The sequence below is a fragment of the Mus caroli genome, unplaced genomic scaffold (genome assembly GCF_978045245.1).
Source record: "Mus caroli unplaced genomic scaffold, Mus_caroli_1 scaffold_6, whole genome shotgun sequence".
NCBI classification, from domain to species: Eukaryota; Metazoa; Chordata; class Mammalia; order Rodentia; family Muridae; genus Mus; species Mus caroli.
Window position 1 is genome coordinate 59,763,362 of NW_028227261.1, and position 18,836 is coordinate 59,782,197.

General features: G+C 41.5%; 1 protein-coding gene across 7 annotated transcripts in view; it reads right to left on the minus strand.

The window, feature by feature from the left end:
• Window positions 1-18,836, minus strand: part of Fggy (FGGY carbohydrate kinase domain containing) — a 369,309-nt gene that overhangs the window by 139,570 nt on the left and 210,903 nt on the right. For all 7 annotated transcript variants that reach the window (XM_085839183.1, XM_085839184.1, XM_085839180.1 and 4 more), the window contains exon 8: window positions 17,399-17,502. In XM_085839183.1, the coding sequence (XP_085695309.1) occupies window positions 17,399-17,502 (104 nt within the window). The remainder of the gene's footprint in view (window positions 1-17,398; window positions 17,503-18,836) is intronic.

Below are 18,836 nucleotides of genomic sequence, written 5' to 3' on the forward strand. Positions count from 1 at the left end.
GGGCTGCAAGTTCCCCAGCTTCTTCAGTCCCTTCTCCAACTCTTCCATCAGGTACCCTGCGCTCAGTCCAATGGTTGGCTGTATTTGGCCTCTGTATTTATCAGGCTCTAGCAGAGCCTCTCAGGAGACGGCTGTATCAGGCTTCCCAGAAAGCACTTCTGGGCATCCACAATAGGGTCTGGGTTTGGTGTCTTTACATGGTATCCCCAGGTGAGGCAGTCTCTGCTCTGAATCAAGTATTAATGAGCAGTTTCAATTTGCCAGACATGGGTGCTGGGTCCTCTAGAAAAGAGCAAGTGCTCTTAACTGGAGGCATCTATCCAGCTTCTTCCCCATCATCCTTTGCCTCTTCATGGATTGAATGTACCACATCTGCTAGTTTGACATTGGCTTTTAATGTATCCAACCAACTCAAGCACAAAGCCAATTCTTAAATGGCTAATCTTAGACACTTAAAGGGGAAGGGGCCATGGCCAGTGCTTTAAACCTGCTAGTGCCCAGATTCAGTTTTCATCTGGCCAAACATTTCATCTCTCACCTTACTCAAAAAAAAAATCTCATCTTGGGGACGTCATCTTCTTGGGATAGCTGTGCTTTACCCAGTAGTCTCTCTGCTCTGGAAATCTTGGTGAAAGTGACCATGAAGAACAGCAGCCTGACCACCACCCTGGAGGAGGGCTATGTGTATGTACCCAACACTAAGGAACGTCTTTCATTGTGGAACTGTCCTACTTGAAATGCATCACCATTGAACATCCTCCACACAGCCTCATAGTGCTCCTTGGTGTCTATGATTCAGCCATTTCAAAACAGCTCTTGAGTCCCCTCCAAAAAGAAGGTAAGTAACTTTTTTTAGAAGAAAAGGTGGACAAGCTATAAAGTAAAATGAATTACTCAAGTTCAGAAATAACGGCTCCCTTTTATTTATTGGGCCACGAGGGTTTCTGTTGCCCCAATATTGAAAAAACAATGTATATGGTATGATTGAGGTCAGAAACTTGCTTACAATTCACCAAAACCATCACTCAGTAATCTTTTATAGACTCCTTCCCCAGACAGTGCCTCACTCATTTAGTTTAAAGTGTTGGTCTGCTCAGAAGAAAGCTGCTGAAGTTATAGTTACATAGAACTACAAAGAACATGATAATAGCCTTGCCCTCAGTGGTAATAAACGGATAGTATGGGATCCTTACATTGGAGAGCAGGCCCCTCCATAGCCCACCCAGACCTTCCTACCTCCTTACATTGACCTGAGACTAGCTCCTGAACATCACAGATACCAGTATGATTTATAGAATGCCATTCCAGAATGGCAAGATGGTTTTGGATCCTCAAGCATGGACAGCCATCAAGATAACTCATAAGTTCATCCAGTGCTTATCTCTCTGCAAACCTGGCATTTCATTCAGAATTTACAGAGTGTCAAGAGTGCCACTTTTGTGTTACAGATTAGATAAGGGGCAAATGACACATGAGTTTATTCTGTTGCCCAAATAAGAGTACTGGGTATGCTATAGGTAGAACAACATTATGAACTAACCAGTACCCCGGAGCTCTTGACTCTAGCTGCATAAGTATCAAAAGATGGCCTAGTCGGCCATCACTGGAAAGAGATGCCCATTGGACATGCAAATTTTATATGCCCCAGTACAGGGGAACACCAGAGCCAAAAAGTGGGAGTGGGTGGGTAGGGGAGTGGGGGGGCGAGGGTATGGGGGACTTTTGGGATAGCATTGGAAATGTAAATGAGGAAAATACCTAATTAAAAATATATAATATATATATATAATATATACATTATATATATATATATATATATATATATATATATATATATATATATACAGAGAGAGAGAGAGTACTGGGGATGAATCCTTTTAAGTTTTTCCTGTAACTCCATTCTGACAGCTCATCAAGTAAATGGCCAACATCACAGACAGCAGTGCTCCTTCTGTTGCAACAAAGTTAGCTGCTGAACATAACTCATGTTCATTTAATTGCTAAGAAAGAAGAAGGAACAGAGTTAGTCTCGTAGCAATGGGTTCAAAGACAAGTCTACTTCTCACTATACAACTGGGCAACTCACTCTTTCTTGACATTAAGTTGAGAAAACTATGTTTATTCAAGTCAATATAAGAATGAGTACAAATATTTCAAAACCCTTTACACCATGGTCATTTTTCAAGTATTCATTGGCTGTATTAACTGAACAGGGCAGAGCATGGCTCTATAAATTCTTTCCATTTTTGGTATGATGAATGTAGAAATGTGTAAGAATGCTCACAACTTTCCAGAGCAGGAATGGAGAGAAAATGAAGCATGATAGGAGTTGAAGGTAGTAAGAATGCCAGATGTTACAGGGCTGGCTTGGTCTTCTGTAGGTCAGTGGCTTTAATTTTCCATGAAATAGAAAAACACTGAATGTTTCTCAGCAAAGGAAGGATATAATTAGAGCTATGACTGAGGAGATCTCATTGGTTATTGTGATGAGAATAACCTAGCAGTGTCCAGGAAGAAAAAAGGGAACTGGGTCAGGAGATGTTACAGCATATTGTAGAATTTTGTTTCCCTCTATGCAGTTTTTTGAGACAGGGCTAATCTGAAACTCACAATCCCTAAACCGCCAAAGTGTTGAGATTACAAGACTTGTACCACCAATCCCATCCAGCCTTATGCTGTAGCTTTATAGGATGAAGTAGAGAATGAGACCTCTCGGTACAGGAGGAGAGAAGGAGATGAGGCAGAGCCTTGTGTGTGCATCATCTGTAGAAGCATCTTCATAGTGATGGACATGCAGAGAAGCCTGGCTTTCTCTATCTCCTCTCCATTTCCTGTCACATTTGTTCCATCAACTCCTTTCTATATTTCCAGGGTGAAATTTCAGATGGATCAACAGCATTCTCTCTATTTTTCAGAAATAAAAGTCTAGGAACAGAAAGACAGCTCAGGCAAGATTAATGCACTTGCTGTATAAGCTTGAAGACCTGAGATTGATCCCTGGAACTGACTCTACAAAGTTGCCCATTATTCTCTACACATGCACCACATTCCCCATTATAACACATGAACACACATACAACAACAGCAGCAACAAATAAGTAAACAACTTAGAATCCTTGGGGCACCTCCAGATATTATGTGCACACTCTGCAGTAACAGTTCAAATTCCCATGCTGCCTAGTTGAAACTTCCTCCTTGTGTAGCCAAAGCTACTTCTAGACTTAAGACTAGAATTGTAGAAAGGGGCTTCTGCCACACCTCATGCTGCACTGCCTGTGAGTGAGTTCATCCCACAGGGGACAGATTCTAAGAAAGTTATTAGAGGGTAATGTGTCTGTGATCCGGTTTCAACCTGCCTCAGAGCATGGTGCAAACCTGACTCTAGGGAATGTGCTTCTGCCCATCCACTGCAGGTTCCTCACATGTGGCTCCCCAACCATGGTGGACTTTCTGGTAGCTCAGCCCCATTTGGGGGATGGTTCCTGTCCTTCAGTGGATCTTTTTATGGTGTCCCCTTTAAGAGCTAGACATACTGCTTTTCATTTTCTTCTGTATGTACCCCAATTGCACTTTTGGTTTTACTACTGAGGAAAGAGCAGCTAGTCTTGTTCTCTTTCCCTAGGTAAGACACTACCTTTAACATTTTCACCTCCATTTTACATGCCCAGAGTATCTTGAGAGAAACTTCTTGATACTTCAGCCAACCTTCAGCTCATGAGATCTGGTCTCTGAGCCTTTAAAATCCACTCATGTAGAAAGATCACTATAGTACCTTGTTATATGTAGTCAGAATAGAATATCCATGGTGGATAGAAGGCAGATGGAGTTGTGAGAACCTCTGTGAGTTAACTTCCCCTCTTCTCTAGGCAGAAAATTCCAAGTCAGCAAACTTTCTAACTTTGGGTATTATAACAGAAATAAGACATGAAATGACACTTGAAAAGAGAGGCATATATACATATTACAGCCAGCAGAAAGTACTGGAACTATTATAGTATTCTTGTACTGCCTGCTTTATAGCAACTAGCCTTCTCCAGCTATTTTCCCAGAAGCATATCTACAAGCATAATTCCTTGGGCCTCCAGCTAGGTTTTTAGGAAAGTCAACGTAAGTTTTCTACTATATTCAACCCCATTCCAACTAATACCAGAATCTGGGGCCCTCTCGTCCCATAATAGACAATTATTTATGAGCACAAAGTCTTAATTCAAAATAATCAGTTTTAATGCTTCAGGATTACATATATAAATTAAGAGTACAGCATGAGATGAATAGACAAGTTTAAGCAGAAAATGAAATAAGCAATTATTCCATTAAAGAGAATATTTATTTCTTTCCTTATTAAATCATCTTTAACCAGCTGGCTTCAGTTCAGACAGAGTTCACCATCTTTAGTAGCGAAGTTTAATAGCTGGCAGCAAAGCACTGCATGATTGACTCATTCATTCATCCCTCCATATGTCACATGACTCGGTGGCCATGCCAGATATTGGACAGAGGTATTAACAGTGTCATGATTGGCTCAACTTGTTGAATACGGGACTAGAAAAGAGCTGGACTTTGACTCACTTTGCAAAAAGAATTTCCTAGGTCTCAGCATGTAAGTACCAAGTGTCTCCCGTCCATTTATTCAATATATTCCAAATGCCCAGTTAAGTCCCAAGTTCTGTGCTGGACATTGGGAATGAAACAGTGTCAACAGTCCTTTTTCTAGAAAGGTTGACTCCCTTGATAGAGCTCTGCAGCAACAGAGTGTTGCTTTCCAGAAGAACCTTCAGTGCAGTTTAATCATGGCTCACTGATATTCTGTTCTAAGCACTATAGAAATCATCTCCTCAACTCATAAAAGATACACCTATTTTTATATCACCTCAACATCACTGAAGAAACTTTAAGTATGTCTTAGATGAGAACACTTTTTATTAATGGAATAGACCAACATTATACCAGAGGGCACGGCAAACACAATTAGACCAAAGTGCACAAGAAGAGATGCAGGGCTAGAGTGATAGTTTAGCTGTGAAGAATGCCTGATGCTCTTGCAGAGGAACTCAAGTTTGGACGCACCACCCATGTCCAGTGGCTCAAAAACTCCTGTATCTTCACCTCCAGGCAATCCAATACCCTCTTCTGGCCTCTGCAGGTATCTGCATACAGTTGGCATACACTGACACAGTCTCACACACACACACACACACATTAATAATAAAAGGAAAGGACAAAATTTATGAGTCTAAACAATTCATACTGTCATCTTCACCTAAATTGCATCTTTCCTAACCCACGTGTCAGAGAAAATATTGCCTCACCAAAGCCTTCACAGAGCATCTGCCTTTTGAGTTAACCTGTTACTGTTAGCTAAAAGTGGGATGGGTGGAAGAGTGGTAAATGTAGTGAATGTTCTTAAAATGGGCAGATAATTCTGAACAAATGGGGAGGGGCATTTTAATATCACCATAACTGACCTTTGTAGAGAAGCTGATGGACAGAAGAACAGGTGATGCCACAGAAGCCAAAACACAGTGACATATGCCACAGTGGCATAGTGACGAGTCAAGGAACACATCAGCCACCAATGCTGAACAAGGGAGGAGACCTGCCAAGGGTGCACAGCCCTTCGGATATTTAATTTCTGCTGAGTGAAACTGAGTTTGGACTTGCATACTGCAGAAACACTACAATCTCTGTCTCTGTCTCTGTCTCTCTCGTGCACAGCCCTTCGGATATTTAATTTCTGCTGAGTGAAACTGAGTTTGGACTTGCATACTGCAGAAACACTACAATCTCTGTCTCTGTCTCTGTCTCTGTCTCTGTCTCTGTCTCTCTCTCTCTCTCTGTGTATACATATATACATGTTAATTTAGGCCACTAAGTTTGTGAAAATTTCTTATAGTAACAACCTTAGCTTTCTGGCTCCCAGCACCAGAAGAAAAGTATAATCAGTTGTATAACAATTCTTATTAGGAAAAACAAAACAAAACAAAACCCTTGATCTGTTCAAATTATACAATGTATTCCATACAGTAAATTCTAAAGCAAATACGCAAGTGGAATTTTGAATGGGGTACGATAAGTGACATATCAACTTATCAGGACAGTTACAATAAACAGGCCTGGTCTTCACCTGGCTTCCTCATCCCTTCGCACTCATGTTTTACTCCACCTTCCTTCGCCCATTCTTTCCTTTCTGAATTTTAAAAACATTCAATTCTACAATGAGTATATACTTAATAGAAAATAGCTAAAAATATGCAAGGCATTTGTATATGTTCTTCATCCAGATATTTCCAAGGTAAAACATGTTGTCCTTATATGAGTAAGCACAGGCATGATAGCACATGGTAGCTTGCATATACACACGTGTACACACAAAACACACACACACAAGGCTCCCTCATTTGGGTTTCTGACACTTCCTCTTTGTTATACACAGGTTAGGCATTGGAGCAGGATGAAGGAAGACCTAACTAAAATTGTGTCTGCATGGCTGATTTTTGGGGAGGATCTTTGTTAAGAGCCAAGGGCCAAACTTATAAAATTTCTGATCTAAAAACATATTAGACAATGTTATGAGAAAAATCTGTCTCTCATAAGTACTCAGTCCAAGAAAATTCAGGCAGTCCACTGCCTCTCACACTTCTGCTTTTGTCAGGAGAGTGGGCTGATGTAGCAAAGGAGGCTCTGATGCATCTGCTTTCTACCCCAGTGACCTCTACTGCATCTGCTCTCTACTCCAGTGACCTCTACTGCATCTGCTCTCTACCCCAGTGACCTCTACTGCATCTGCTCTCTACCTCAGCGACCTCTACTGCATCTGCTCTCTACCCAAGTGACCTCTACTGCATCTGCTCTCTACCCCAGTGACCTCTACTGCATCTGCTCTCTACCCCAGTGACCTCTACTGCATCTGCTCTCTACCCCAGTGACCTCTACTGCATCTGCTCTCTACCCCAGTGACCTCTACTGCATCTGTTCTCTACCCCAGTGACCTCTACTGCATCTGCTCTCTACCCCAGTGACCTCTATTGCATCTGCTCTCTAGCCAAGTGACATCTACTGCATCTGTTTTCTGCCCAAGAAAGCTCTACTACATCTGTTCTCTAGCCATATTGATCTTGCTGCCCATGAGCACTACTGATAGGATATAAACGTCTTTCAAGTGCCTCTTACCACAACCTCAGATGAACAACCTTGACATTCTCTCATCCCAACTGCTAATATCCCTTACTTGCCCTCCTAGCATCCACTCAGGTATCTCTTTTCAATATGTGCAGCAAACTGCAGCTACTTACACGTGTGGTAAACCCAGCCATCATCCACTATGATTAAAGGCTGATCGCAAGCCTTAAAAGGATGCTCACAGTCCCAGTTCATTCTGTTCCATTGCTTCTCCAGCTTGCTCATTTCAGCCTTCCCTCCAGCCCCACACCAATGCTACCAATATTCTAGACATCTACTGTTGCACTCTATTTTTCTCTCCATTGCTGGCTAGTGCCAAATACACACTCTTCCCCATCACTACTGAACTATGCTTAGTCAGTTATTCAGCACCCCTTCCTTATTAAAGCCTTCTCCATAGTACCCCAAACAAGGTATACCACTCTATGCCATATGGTGGGTCCTTTCATGGTGGTTCCAGCACACATATCACTCATAGAAGAGGAGATTAAAAATTACAGAACATCTTACAAAATAATAAGTGCTTATGTGTCCTTCATCAACAAATGGCAGTTCCTCTAGACCACTTCTGAAAGCAGTTATGTTCTACACAGCCAAAACCTTCAACAAATAGAATTCACTAAGGTTTTAAAATCTGTGGCAACTATCCTTTTGTCTTCCTAGGTTCAGCCCAAATTCCTAAGTCTCATCATTTGTTTTTACTTCTTTTAGAATTTCCATGGATGCAATATTTCTGTGCCTATTTCTCTCATTTCTTCTTTGCGTTACTTTATGATTGTTGCATTTATCCACTATATGTAGAGGCAGTCTATTCATTAAACATGTAAGTCAGCATATGAATATGATAGTTTAGCAATATGTTCTACTAATGAAAATCCAAACAGGGGATAGTATGATATATGATGTATTAAAAGGGCTCTGGGTATATTGTTTCACAAGGGCGGGAGTTTCCCTAAGATTTTATCTGGGCATGAAATTGGTAGAGTGTTGAGCATATGCATACTAAAATGTACTTTGACATGATTATGCAATTTATGCTTCCTCCCCATCTCTTCCTTTAGACTATAAGTGACTCAAGGGCTACTTCTACTCTTCGTTATGCCCCATGCCTGGCTTGCAGTCGGTGCTGAACAAGGAAGGTACTTTGGAGCTAAGGCATTCTATATTGAACATAGGTCTGCCAACCTAATAATAAACCTATGGGTTTTTGTTCTACCACATTTTCCTTATCTACAAAAATGTTATGATCAGTTGTATGGCATTACTTACTTCCCAGTGTAATAACAGTGATCAAATGTAGGTCGAGGTAACAACACAAGAAGGTATGGGAATTGTTACCACTGTTTCTCCACTTTGCACCTGGACCAGAGGTCCCAGGATGGGACATGTGAAAGAGCTTTGTCAACAGGAAATGTCCCATGCATTTACATGGATTAATATAACTTTGTGGAGGGAAGTAGGGTTTCAAATATCACTGCAAAAAGAACAAGGGAGACCAATTAATGGTTCTGAGTCCAAACTGCACCTGTGTCCCCAAACTGTTCACTAACACAAATGAAGCTTGCTGATCAAAACAAGCATTTTTAAGTGCTTTTTATCCTGTAGCATGGTTTAACTGTGCTCACGCTCAAAGCAGAGCTGTGCAAAAAGCTGGATTAACAACTGTGCTCCACTCTGCACTGTGGATTCAAAAGTAAAGGCCAGCTTCTTATTTACATGGAAAGATCTTAGGCTTTTGTGGTTTCCTGTTGTGCCCTGGTGCATCTGCACTTTGGTTTCTGGGTTTGTCTTTAGAGCGATACAAACAGTCTCTCTCACTATTCAAGAGAACATAAAAATTCCACAGTCTCTAATTGCTAGCAGATTTTACCAGATCCTCTGTCATAGCTCCTCAGAACAGCTGGACCTAAGCCTACCAAAGGACATCTTCGAAAGGATAGTGATTTGAGAGATTCCTGTAGTGTGCCCAACACCAATCATGGATGGGCTCTCCAGCTTGATACTATTCATATTTTATTAATATTTATTCATTTACTTCCCTCTTAGAACCATTTATCATACATCTAGGCTCTCGTTTATATAAAATATCCTTTGCTAGGGACTGAAAAAAATAGTTGTGGAAAGATTCAGTTGTCCTCTTATGACATTTGTTGCAGGCATTTTTGAATCCCCCATTAGAACAGCCTGTGTAGACACTACAATTATAGATCCTGTGGCTCGTGGCATGGCTCCCTAAAAGAGCACATGCTTACCATACACAAAGCCCTGGGTATCAGCCTGGCACTAATAAGTAAATAAATGAAATAAAGTAAAATGAAGTGAGAGATACTTATCTACTGCTTTCCAGAAGACCTTACTAAATCAGCCCTCATGGTTGGGGCTGGAGTTTCTTAGGTCTGATATGTGCCTATTAGCTGAGCTGCACTGGCTTACAGCGCAATGGAAAATGTAGAGAGGGTAACAATTAATGACCTGTAACCTGGAGTCCTCCCCGGAGCAAACCAGACTCTGACCAGCTACAGAACCCTCGAAATCTGAGCTAACAATGGATGCCATGAAAACAGCTTAGGGGTTGTGTAGATGGGCACCCAAACTGTTACCCTGTCGCTTATTAGCTGTGGTACATGGAGGAAAAGCACTCAGTTCCTTTGAGAAAGAAGAAAGGAATAAAAGAAAAGAAAACATCACCTGTTCTTACTGTTGTATTGCCTTCTGGGCACTGAATTCCTTAAATACTTCCTACACTGAAAAGCATTGAGAAAAAAATTTCTTTTTTTCATTCTTATTTTATTTCTTTCTAAGAAGAAACCCCATAAACAAGAAAAACTAAACAGCCACCAAGAACAAGTCCTCTGTCCATCACTGGGGCTTTGCTCATGGGGTCTGCTTTCTCTCTATGGTTATGTGGTTCCTCTCAGGGTCTGGCAGACTTTTAAGAGCATGCCCCACAGCTCCAACTGGTCCCAGGGACAATCAAAAGATATTCATCGAGAAGAAGAGTGTCTTTCAAAGAATATGTGAAAAAGTCTCTATGATGTCACTTCAATCATATATTACACAGGGAAATGTAATCTATTTAATACTTTATGGGATCCCCATCTTAAGACTTTTAAGTTCTGTTTATTTTGAATATATTAGCATTAAACTTTATTCTGATGAAAAATATGGCATCTGCATCTTTATTATAGAGCTGTGAATGTTTTGTCCATTAAGGGACTTTAATATGTTGTTATAATTAGAAATTCTATATACAAACTACCTAGGGAAAAGCGATACATTCAGTGTATTGGTATTTGTACCCAATACATCCTAGCTGTCATTATTCTTAAACATAAATTTATATCTCATCTTTGACCTATTGTTCAACAAATTCCTATTCTTTACAAATCATACACAGTGCCCCCAAGTCTTTAATACTAGCATATGGGAGACAGATAATATAAGACCTCTGTGAGTTTGATGCTAGCCTGGTCTACACACTGAGTTCCAGGTTAACTGGTACTATAGAGTGCGAACCTGTCTCAGTAACAACTGTAACTGTAAAATGTATAAACTTAGGTACCTTTTTAGAAATATGTATTTTTCTTTTCTTTTCTTTTCTTTTCTTTTCTTTTCTTTTCTTTTTTTTTCTTTTAGACTTAGATTTTACATCCTTCAACTCGCGGTTTGATGTTTACTATCCATTTCACTAGGGGTAGAAATTATCATCCATTAATGTATATCTTGTGTTTATGATGTTTAAGCTATGTGTTAAATCTTTACATATGTCACAAGGACAGAGCACTTAAGTAAACATCCCCCCCCCCAACAATCTCCTACAGGATTCAGGATCATTGTGAAGCCATGGAATGGAGTATGTCTGCTGGACTATGGAGGAGCACAGCTAACTAAGGGTGATATAGGAAGGGAAGAGAGCTTCTTGGAAGTGACAGTTGGGCTAGAACTATTAGGAAAATATCACAGTGTGGTGACCCTGGACTTCCTATGCTATGGTTTTAGCCCAGTTCTTCCTCTTCCTACATCTCAATGCTCTTTAACTTTCATTTCCTTTATCTGAACACCGGCCTCACAATATAATGATTACTACATTTGCTGGGGTTACAAATAAGACAATGACTGCTTAACATGTGTGTGATAGGAAAGTGGTAAGAAGAACATATTCTCTTTTTAGGAAGAGTAACTGTAGTCTACTAACTTACTTGTTCCATCTACAACATTACAAATACAAAATGTACATATCCCTTCAGCAGTCATAGAACTATTAACCCACTTTTTAAAAAGCAGAAAATAAATCAATGTGTTTTTCATTTTATGCTCTTCCACAAAAAAACATTTTCATGAGTTGGGAAGCTGGTGTCCTGTTTTCAAATTGCCAGATTTAGTACTTGACCACAAACCAGCAGGGGAAAAAAAGAGATTACGTAGAGTCTTATAAACACTGTCTTCCCAGGGGAGGATGGTGACAAGTGATGCTGTTTATTTTTATTGTATTCTTTATGTTAGTGGCCTCCTGAATGACAGTGATTTGGAATGCTGGCAAGAAGGGCAAATGGAGCATTGTCATATAGCAGCAGTCCAGCCCCAACTCTACAGATCCTGTCCCCCTTTGGAGAAGATATGCCTCATGATACTCTTGCCTTTTTCTTGCAAAATATTTGTGTGCAGAGCCAACCCAACCCCCAGCTTGTCTCCTGTCTATACTAAGAACACAGAATGGGAGCTCTGGAATTCCATAGCTGGAGTTGCAAACCTAGCTAGTATTTGCTAGCTTTGTGCCCTGGTAGCTAGCTTCTTTCACTGAGATTGTTCCTTGTGTACTGATGAGATAACTCTGACAGCTGCATGAAGTTGTGATGATATATCCTCACAGGCTATTATAAAATGTGATAAATATTTGTTGTTATTGTCACTCCACCAAGAGTGTCATCTAGAACTTTCAATCCCCTGCTGTTTTCCCTGTGACTCTGGGAGGGGAATACATCTACCACCCCACTCCCCAAATATCCAGGGCTTATCAGAAATAATCTGGAATATGGCTCTCCTATTTCTCCCTTCGCTACTTAAACAGTTCCTTAGGGCAAGCTGGAGTCTCTGGAAGGAAGATGAGCTCAGGCTAGATGCCAGGCAGACTCTTGTGGGGCTTTTGTTTCTGACCTTTCATCTGACTGTCGAGTTCCTAGTGGGCTTCCAGAATCCTACTGCTAGATAGTGCATCCCAGCTTTCAGAGAAATGGCTGGATTATGCCATCAAGCAGGTATTACTGTTTAAGAGACTGATCAAATGTTTCCACAGTGGATTGTGACTTCTGGCTTCCCGAATTCTCACCATTCCTGTAAGGATGCCATGATTCTTAGGACTCTGGTTTTTAAAATGTGTGTGTGTGTGTGTGTGTGTGTGATGTAAGTATACCTGTGTGTGTGAAGACTACAGGATAAATTCAGGAGTTATCTTCAGTAACATCATATACTTCCTTTGAGATAAGGAAGTATTGGTCTGCTTACCAGCAACTTTAGGTTGAGTCACTCAGTGAACCCAAGTGTCCCTACTGTCTCTGCTTTCCCTGTGCTGGGGTCATTAATGCCCTGCACAGACCTGGTAATTTTGCATGGGTTCTGGAGGCTGAACTCAGATTTTCAGGCTAAGGAGGTGAACACTTTATTGATTAAGCTGATTTCCCAGCTCTAACTGTTGTTTAATAAGCGTTACCCTTTTCCCTGGCAGGCGCTGCGTATGTGTAGCATCCCTAGATAGAGCCTGTTACCCTGTGCTTTGGAGGTGTGGGGAGGGTTTTCCTCAGGTCGTTTGAGTTAGTTACAATGAGTAATTAGCAACACTACCCAGCTCTAGCAAAATGGTGTGGTCTGAGGGAGACTTTAGTCTGTCTAGGCCCAGAGTCCCCAGAGCCATGGGTTCCATGTATCTTTTGCAATAGCACAGAGGTCAGACTATGGGCAATCTAAATGCTTCTTGGTATGTTCCAGAGACATGGGGTGGAGATCAGGCCCTAGGTGTGAGGGCATAGTGAAAGAAGGTATGAAGGAGGGTAGGGAACAGAGATGGAATGTTCTAGAGATCTGTCTTAGTGGAAGAGAGCAGAGAGTGCAAACATGGATGCTCTCTGACTCTGTTTTTATGCTCCACCATATGATCTTTCCAGCTGACCAACCCAATCACAATATAGTATTCCTGCGATGGGGCACCCGACCAAATCCAATGTCATCATTATACCCTCAACCCTAAGAACTATTAGTGATATATGTCCCCTTTCTTATAAAATACCTGGCCCCAGGTATTTCATTATATCTGTACATTTCCTGCCTTCTGAGCTGACTGAACCAGAGGCATGTATGCTTACTAATCTTTATGGACACATATCCCTAAGCATTTCCTATGTTAAACTAAAGAGGACTTTGTTGTGATATCTTCAATTGTAACCCATTACCACAGGGATTATACTCTAGCCCTAAAGAATCATCTTAAACGGTAACACAATAGCTAACGTTTTGTGCCAGGGTTGTGCATAAAACTGTCCCGACTAAACTCTCTACATGCTATGGGAAGACACCACTAACCACACATAACATGAAAAAACAAAGAAAGGAGAGTAACTGTGAGATTAAGTATTTTACCTGTGTTTCCTTTGCGGATAGAAAAGAAGCCATTGTCTTCGAGACGAGACTCAGCATCCACTCAGTGCTAGAACATTCCTATTTCTAGGTTCACGTGAGATGGAGAAATCTTTCTACCTCCCAGCTTCCACTAAAGCTCCGTGGAGTATACTCCTTTCCATTGGTGCAGCTAACTGGAGAGCTAGCTGCCAGGACCTGACAGCTCCTGAAAGGGGCACTGGAGCAGGGGCAGGGATTAGCTCCCTCTGACCCTATGACTTTTTGGCCTCCCGCTAACCCCTGCTGTGTGTGATCCCGCATTTTGAAGAGTTGGCAGTGATTAACTCTGAGCAAGCAGCTCTGCCTTCATGAAGTTACAAAAGAACAGCGTTCCCTCCTTGTTAATTAAATCATGCACACAGGGAAGAGAAATGTGGAGCCCAAACTTGTGTCTTCTAAAATATCAAAGGCCAGATTAGAATGTCTTGTGCTCTGCCTGAGGCCTATTTTCCCCATTCCTAGAGGTAACAGGGACACAGAGATGAGGGTCTTCCAAGAACTTACCAATACTCACTTACGTGGGCATTCATTTATTCATTTGTTATTTTGAGCTGAATCCGAAAGAGGCAACCTCATCAGCACAAAATATACCAGGGAATTCTCCATCAATTAAACATTGAGCTGGAGACATCAGAAATGGCAGATGGGAAAAAGGTGAACCCTTCAGGTCACATTTAAAACCACTTCTTGACAAGCCCAGAGTCCTCATGGTACCTGTGCTCTCTCTCTCTGCTGGTGAATTTTCCCTGACAGTTGGTGGTTTTATTTGCCAGACCCACAACAAAGGGGTCCTTGAGCTTCCCTGGGAGTGCTTCCTCAGTCCTGAGCCTTTCCTAGACCTCACAAAGGTGTTATTGTTGCCCGCTTGCTGTGTTCCCAGCACCTGAGGGAGATCAAAGGTACTGGAGACCACAGTCTAACCCTCCTGACATAGCATTAAAGCTGATGATTAATCCCTTTAGCCTACAGGCCTCTTCACACTAGCAAGTACAAAACAGGGTGGAGGTGGGGACTATATTTTCAGTCCAACAAAAGACAATAAACTGGCATTTTATGACTGCCATTCACTGTATCCAACGGCAGCTGCCCATCAAGTTTGTTAAAGCTCCAACAGTTGTCCCATGTGCACTATTTATATCACTGGGACATTTTTATAAGTATCATTACTATTTTTGAGTGTCGGTGAACTGCACATCACGGTCAGATAAAATGCATGTTATCCACAAACTCTCTGGTACAGGCAGTCTTGCCTCTTAAATAATGGATGAAGAATCTGAGGCTTAGAGAGATTGAGTGGTTCACTCAGATCACGGGACTGAAATGATACTAGGAGATTTACAACCTGCATCTGGAAATCCAAATGCCTACAATCTCTCTGTTCTGGGATGGGCATGGGATAAGAACACATGATATCAAGTAGCACTAAACAGTTGGATCTCTGAAACCACAACCAAGAGAGCGTTTTTTGGGTCTTTGTTCCAGAAAGTACCATTTTTGTGACCTTGAGGGAAGCACTAGAGCTTTCTTCCTCCTTTTTGTAATTTGTAAAACCAGGATACAGTAGACAAAGCTCTGGTGCCACCCGATGAAGAGACAGTGGCACTGAGGGAAGCTAAAAGGAGGCAACTCCCATCCATGGGGGGCGGATTCTGTGTGCAAGTCTGAATTAGAGGGCAAAAGTGTCAAGACTCCATTCGGGAAGCTAGATAAGATGTGTCCCACTGAAGATAGCAGAGATTTAAATAATTTCAGTGAGGACACACTGGCAGCTTAGACCCATGTCAAGAGAAAGGAGAACTGGCCGCTGTTCCACACTTCTGGTTTAAGAAGGCCTAGCTTCTTTAGGTTTGTTCTTCTAGCACAGGGCTGCTGAAAGTGAGTGGGTGAGACTTCTAAAACCAGTTAAGGATACTAAAATATATAATATAATATATAATATATATATACATATAATACACATACAAACACAGACAAAACATACTCACATAAACACACAAAAAAAAACATAAACACACACTTTGGCTTCCAGTTTTATGGGTATTTTAATGGGATTCCTGAGTATGTGAACAACTGTGTCTCTGTTTCTATATCTGTTTCTTGTGTCTTTTCTTGGGCTCTTTTCTTTCTGTTCGGTTTGTAATATCTTATTCAGTGTGTTTGGTTTTAATCTTATTTTATCTCTATTACTTAGAAGCCTGTTTGTTTTCTAGTAAGAAACAGAAAGGGGTTGAATTGAGCTGGGAGGAGAGGTGAGGAACATCTGGGAGGAGGAGAGGGAGGGGAAGTGTATTTAGGATATATTATATAAGAAAAAAGTCTATTTCCAACAAAAAGGGATCAAAACGATACGATATTGCCTAGAGTTCAGAGAAGCTTGAAATAAAATGTAGTTCCTTAAAGTTCAGCTCAAGTGTCACATGGGGAAGGTTTCTGCCACCAAGAGTTCCCGTCTGAGTCAGCCACTCTTCCCTCTCTGCTCTATAAAAACAAGACTGGTAGTCACAGTCTGGCCTTGTACAGATACTCTCTGAGAGAAGCACTCTCTCAGTGCTCACACTAGGAAACAGCAGATAGAAAACTCTATATTCTGCAGAAAGCTGGGACCCCATGTGGGGCTGGGAACCATCTCTACACAGAGACTTAGGGCGAGACTAAGTGCCTAGCACAGATCAGATGCGTAGCACAGGGATCTCAAGCTTAATCTGCTTTCAAGGACCCATAAGCCCGTCTCAGCTATGGGGAAGTCTATGCTATCCTTTTGTTCTGAGAATTTAGTAGCCAGGACAGAAGAGAAAGTTTCAGTGAATATTATTGAATCAAAGCATCTGCCTGTGAAGAAAAGCGCAGTTATTTAAGAGCTGTGCTCCCTCGCTGCTGAGATTCTGCCCTGTGTCCTCCGTTCTCTGCTCATCTCCTCCTCCACTTTCTCCTTGGTTTTACTCATCTGGGAAAAATCCAAGGAGTCGTCCATCTCACTTTAACAGAGTAATGACTTTTAAATAAAAATATGGTAGAAATGGGTACTTATCGAAATGGAATGCTTTCAGACTCATGCATTTAAAAAAGATATAAATTTTAGGGCAGGCACTAAATTTTACTGCAATCTTGGAGAAAGCCTTTCCACTCATTCATGGAGAAAAATTAGCACAGTGAAAATTGCTTATCAGTGTTCTTTTGAAGTCATGATATGCAACCCGATTCTATAGATCATCAGGACACTCCCAGGGAGATGGATTTATATGGATGGAGAGAGAGCTCAGTGGCCAAGGAAAATAGACACCTGTGCTCAGGGAGACCTAGCCACCCTTTGAGGAGAGATGTCTGGAGGGCTTTGTCAGCTCTGCAGCCCAGGTGAACTCACTGAGCACCCTTCCATTTTCTTCAACAAGTTGACCACTGGAAAGAGGCTTGGCAAGATCTGTCAGGCTTGGGCTAGGGAAGGGAGAGACAGAAAGAATGGAGAGGTAAAGGAGCCAGTAGTTTCCAGGATTGGGCTCTGGGCTGCCTCCACTGTTTGTGGTGGCCTTGCCTTTCAGTGTGGTGCGCTTACCCCCATGTGACAAGATGATGTTCCACAGATGACAGCCAGCCTTGACGTCACTGGCTGTCTCTCACAGGTGAGCCCGTGACCTCTCACATCTGCCCCGATCACTCCTGTGGGAAAGTAAAACCAAACAGAATATTCTTAAGAAAAGAGATTGTGTGTGTGTGTGTGTGTGTGTGTGTAAGAAAGCTAAAAGCAAGCCAAAAATCAAAAAATACTTTTTATTAAAGAAAGGGGAACACACATAAGTGTATGAGAATCCCATATTTGGTCTCAAGTTAAAAAATATAAAATAACAAACAAATGACTATAACAAAAATTTACTTGCTAGCCAAGGGCAAACTAGGAAGTATATTCTGTTTTTGCCTTACTCTAGTCCATATTATGTCATCTAACCTTGTCAGAATAACACCAACTATAATTATACACATACAAATGGCAGCCATGAAATGGGCTACAGCCATTAAATACCATTGTCTATTCTCTGTATTACATGGATAATTTCCTTTTAACACTGTCTAGACGATATAATTAATGCCATAAACAGACACCAAAGGAAAATCTAAGATCTTCTGAGGTGAAGTGACAGGTGCAAGGTCAAAGTCCTAGTAAGAAGCAAGCACTTCTGGCTGGTACCCCAGGGTCATGTGATCCTTTAGAATATATGGTACCCCAGGGTCATGGAAGGAGGAAGCAACAGAACACTGTGATGCTTGAAGCTTTAGGACCCTCATGTCTCCATTCTTATTTCCAGGTCTTCCAAAGCTCCAGGTGTGAAAGACAAGTCCCTGTTCTAAGAATGCCAAGCAGCAGAGAAACTCTCATCAAGAGGACAAATGGGCTTTCACACAGCTTCTCTGGATTCCTTGGTACTTGGAGAGCAAGTTAGGTTAATAACAGAGCCCCTTTTATCTTTATTTACTCAAATAGACATCAAGAACCAGTGTGTGTGTGTGCGCACACTGTGGGTGCACACTCATAGCATACTGTGAGTATGGTGTGAGAAGCCAGAGACCAGCAAACCTGCATCACTACAATATGAAGAGGAGGGTGGTGCAGGCACGGGATGCAGAGAGAACAGTTTGATCTCATCTAAATCACCTCTGTTCCACCTTGCTCTGCATCTATAGTAAAGGATGCCCATTCATTCATAACTCAAGACATGTTCTTCCCACTGCCTAGAATGCTATTCCTCAACACACTCCCAGGTGAACTTTTGTTTATTCTTGACTCAATATTACTTTTTCAGAACAGACTTTCCTGATTATCTAGGTCATTTTCAGTCTCCCTGATAAATATTCTCATGTACCCTGACTCCTGGAGGACAAGGTACTAGAAACTTCAAATTGAATTTTTAAATTTCTCCAATAAAGGCTGTAAGAAGCTAGTACTGTCTTTTTTGTACGCCTAGTAGCCCAGGGACTACAAGTAGTTGCTACCTCAG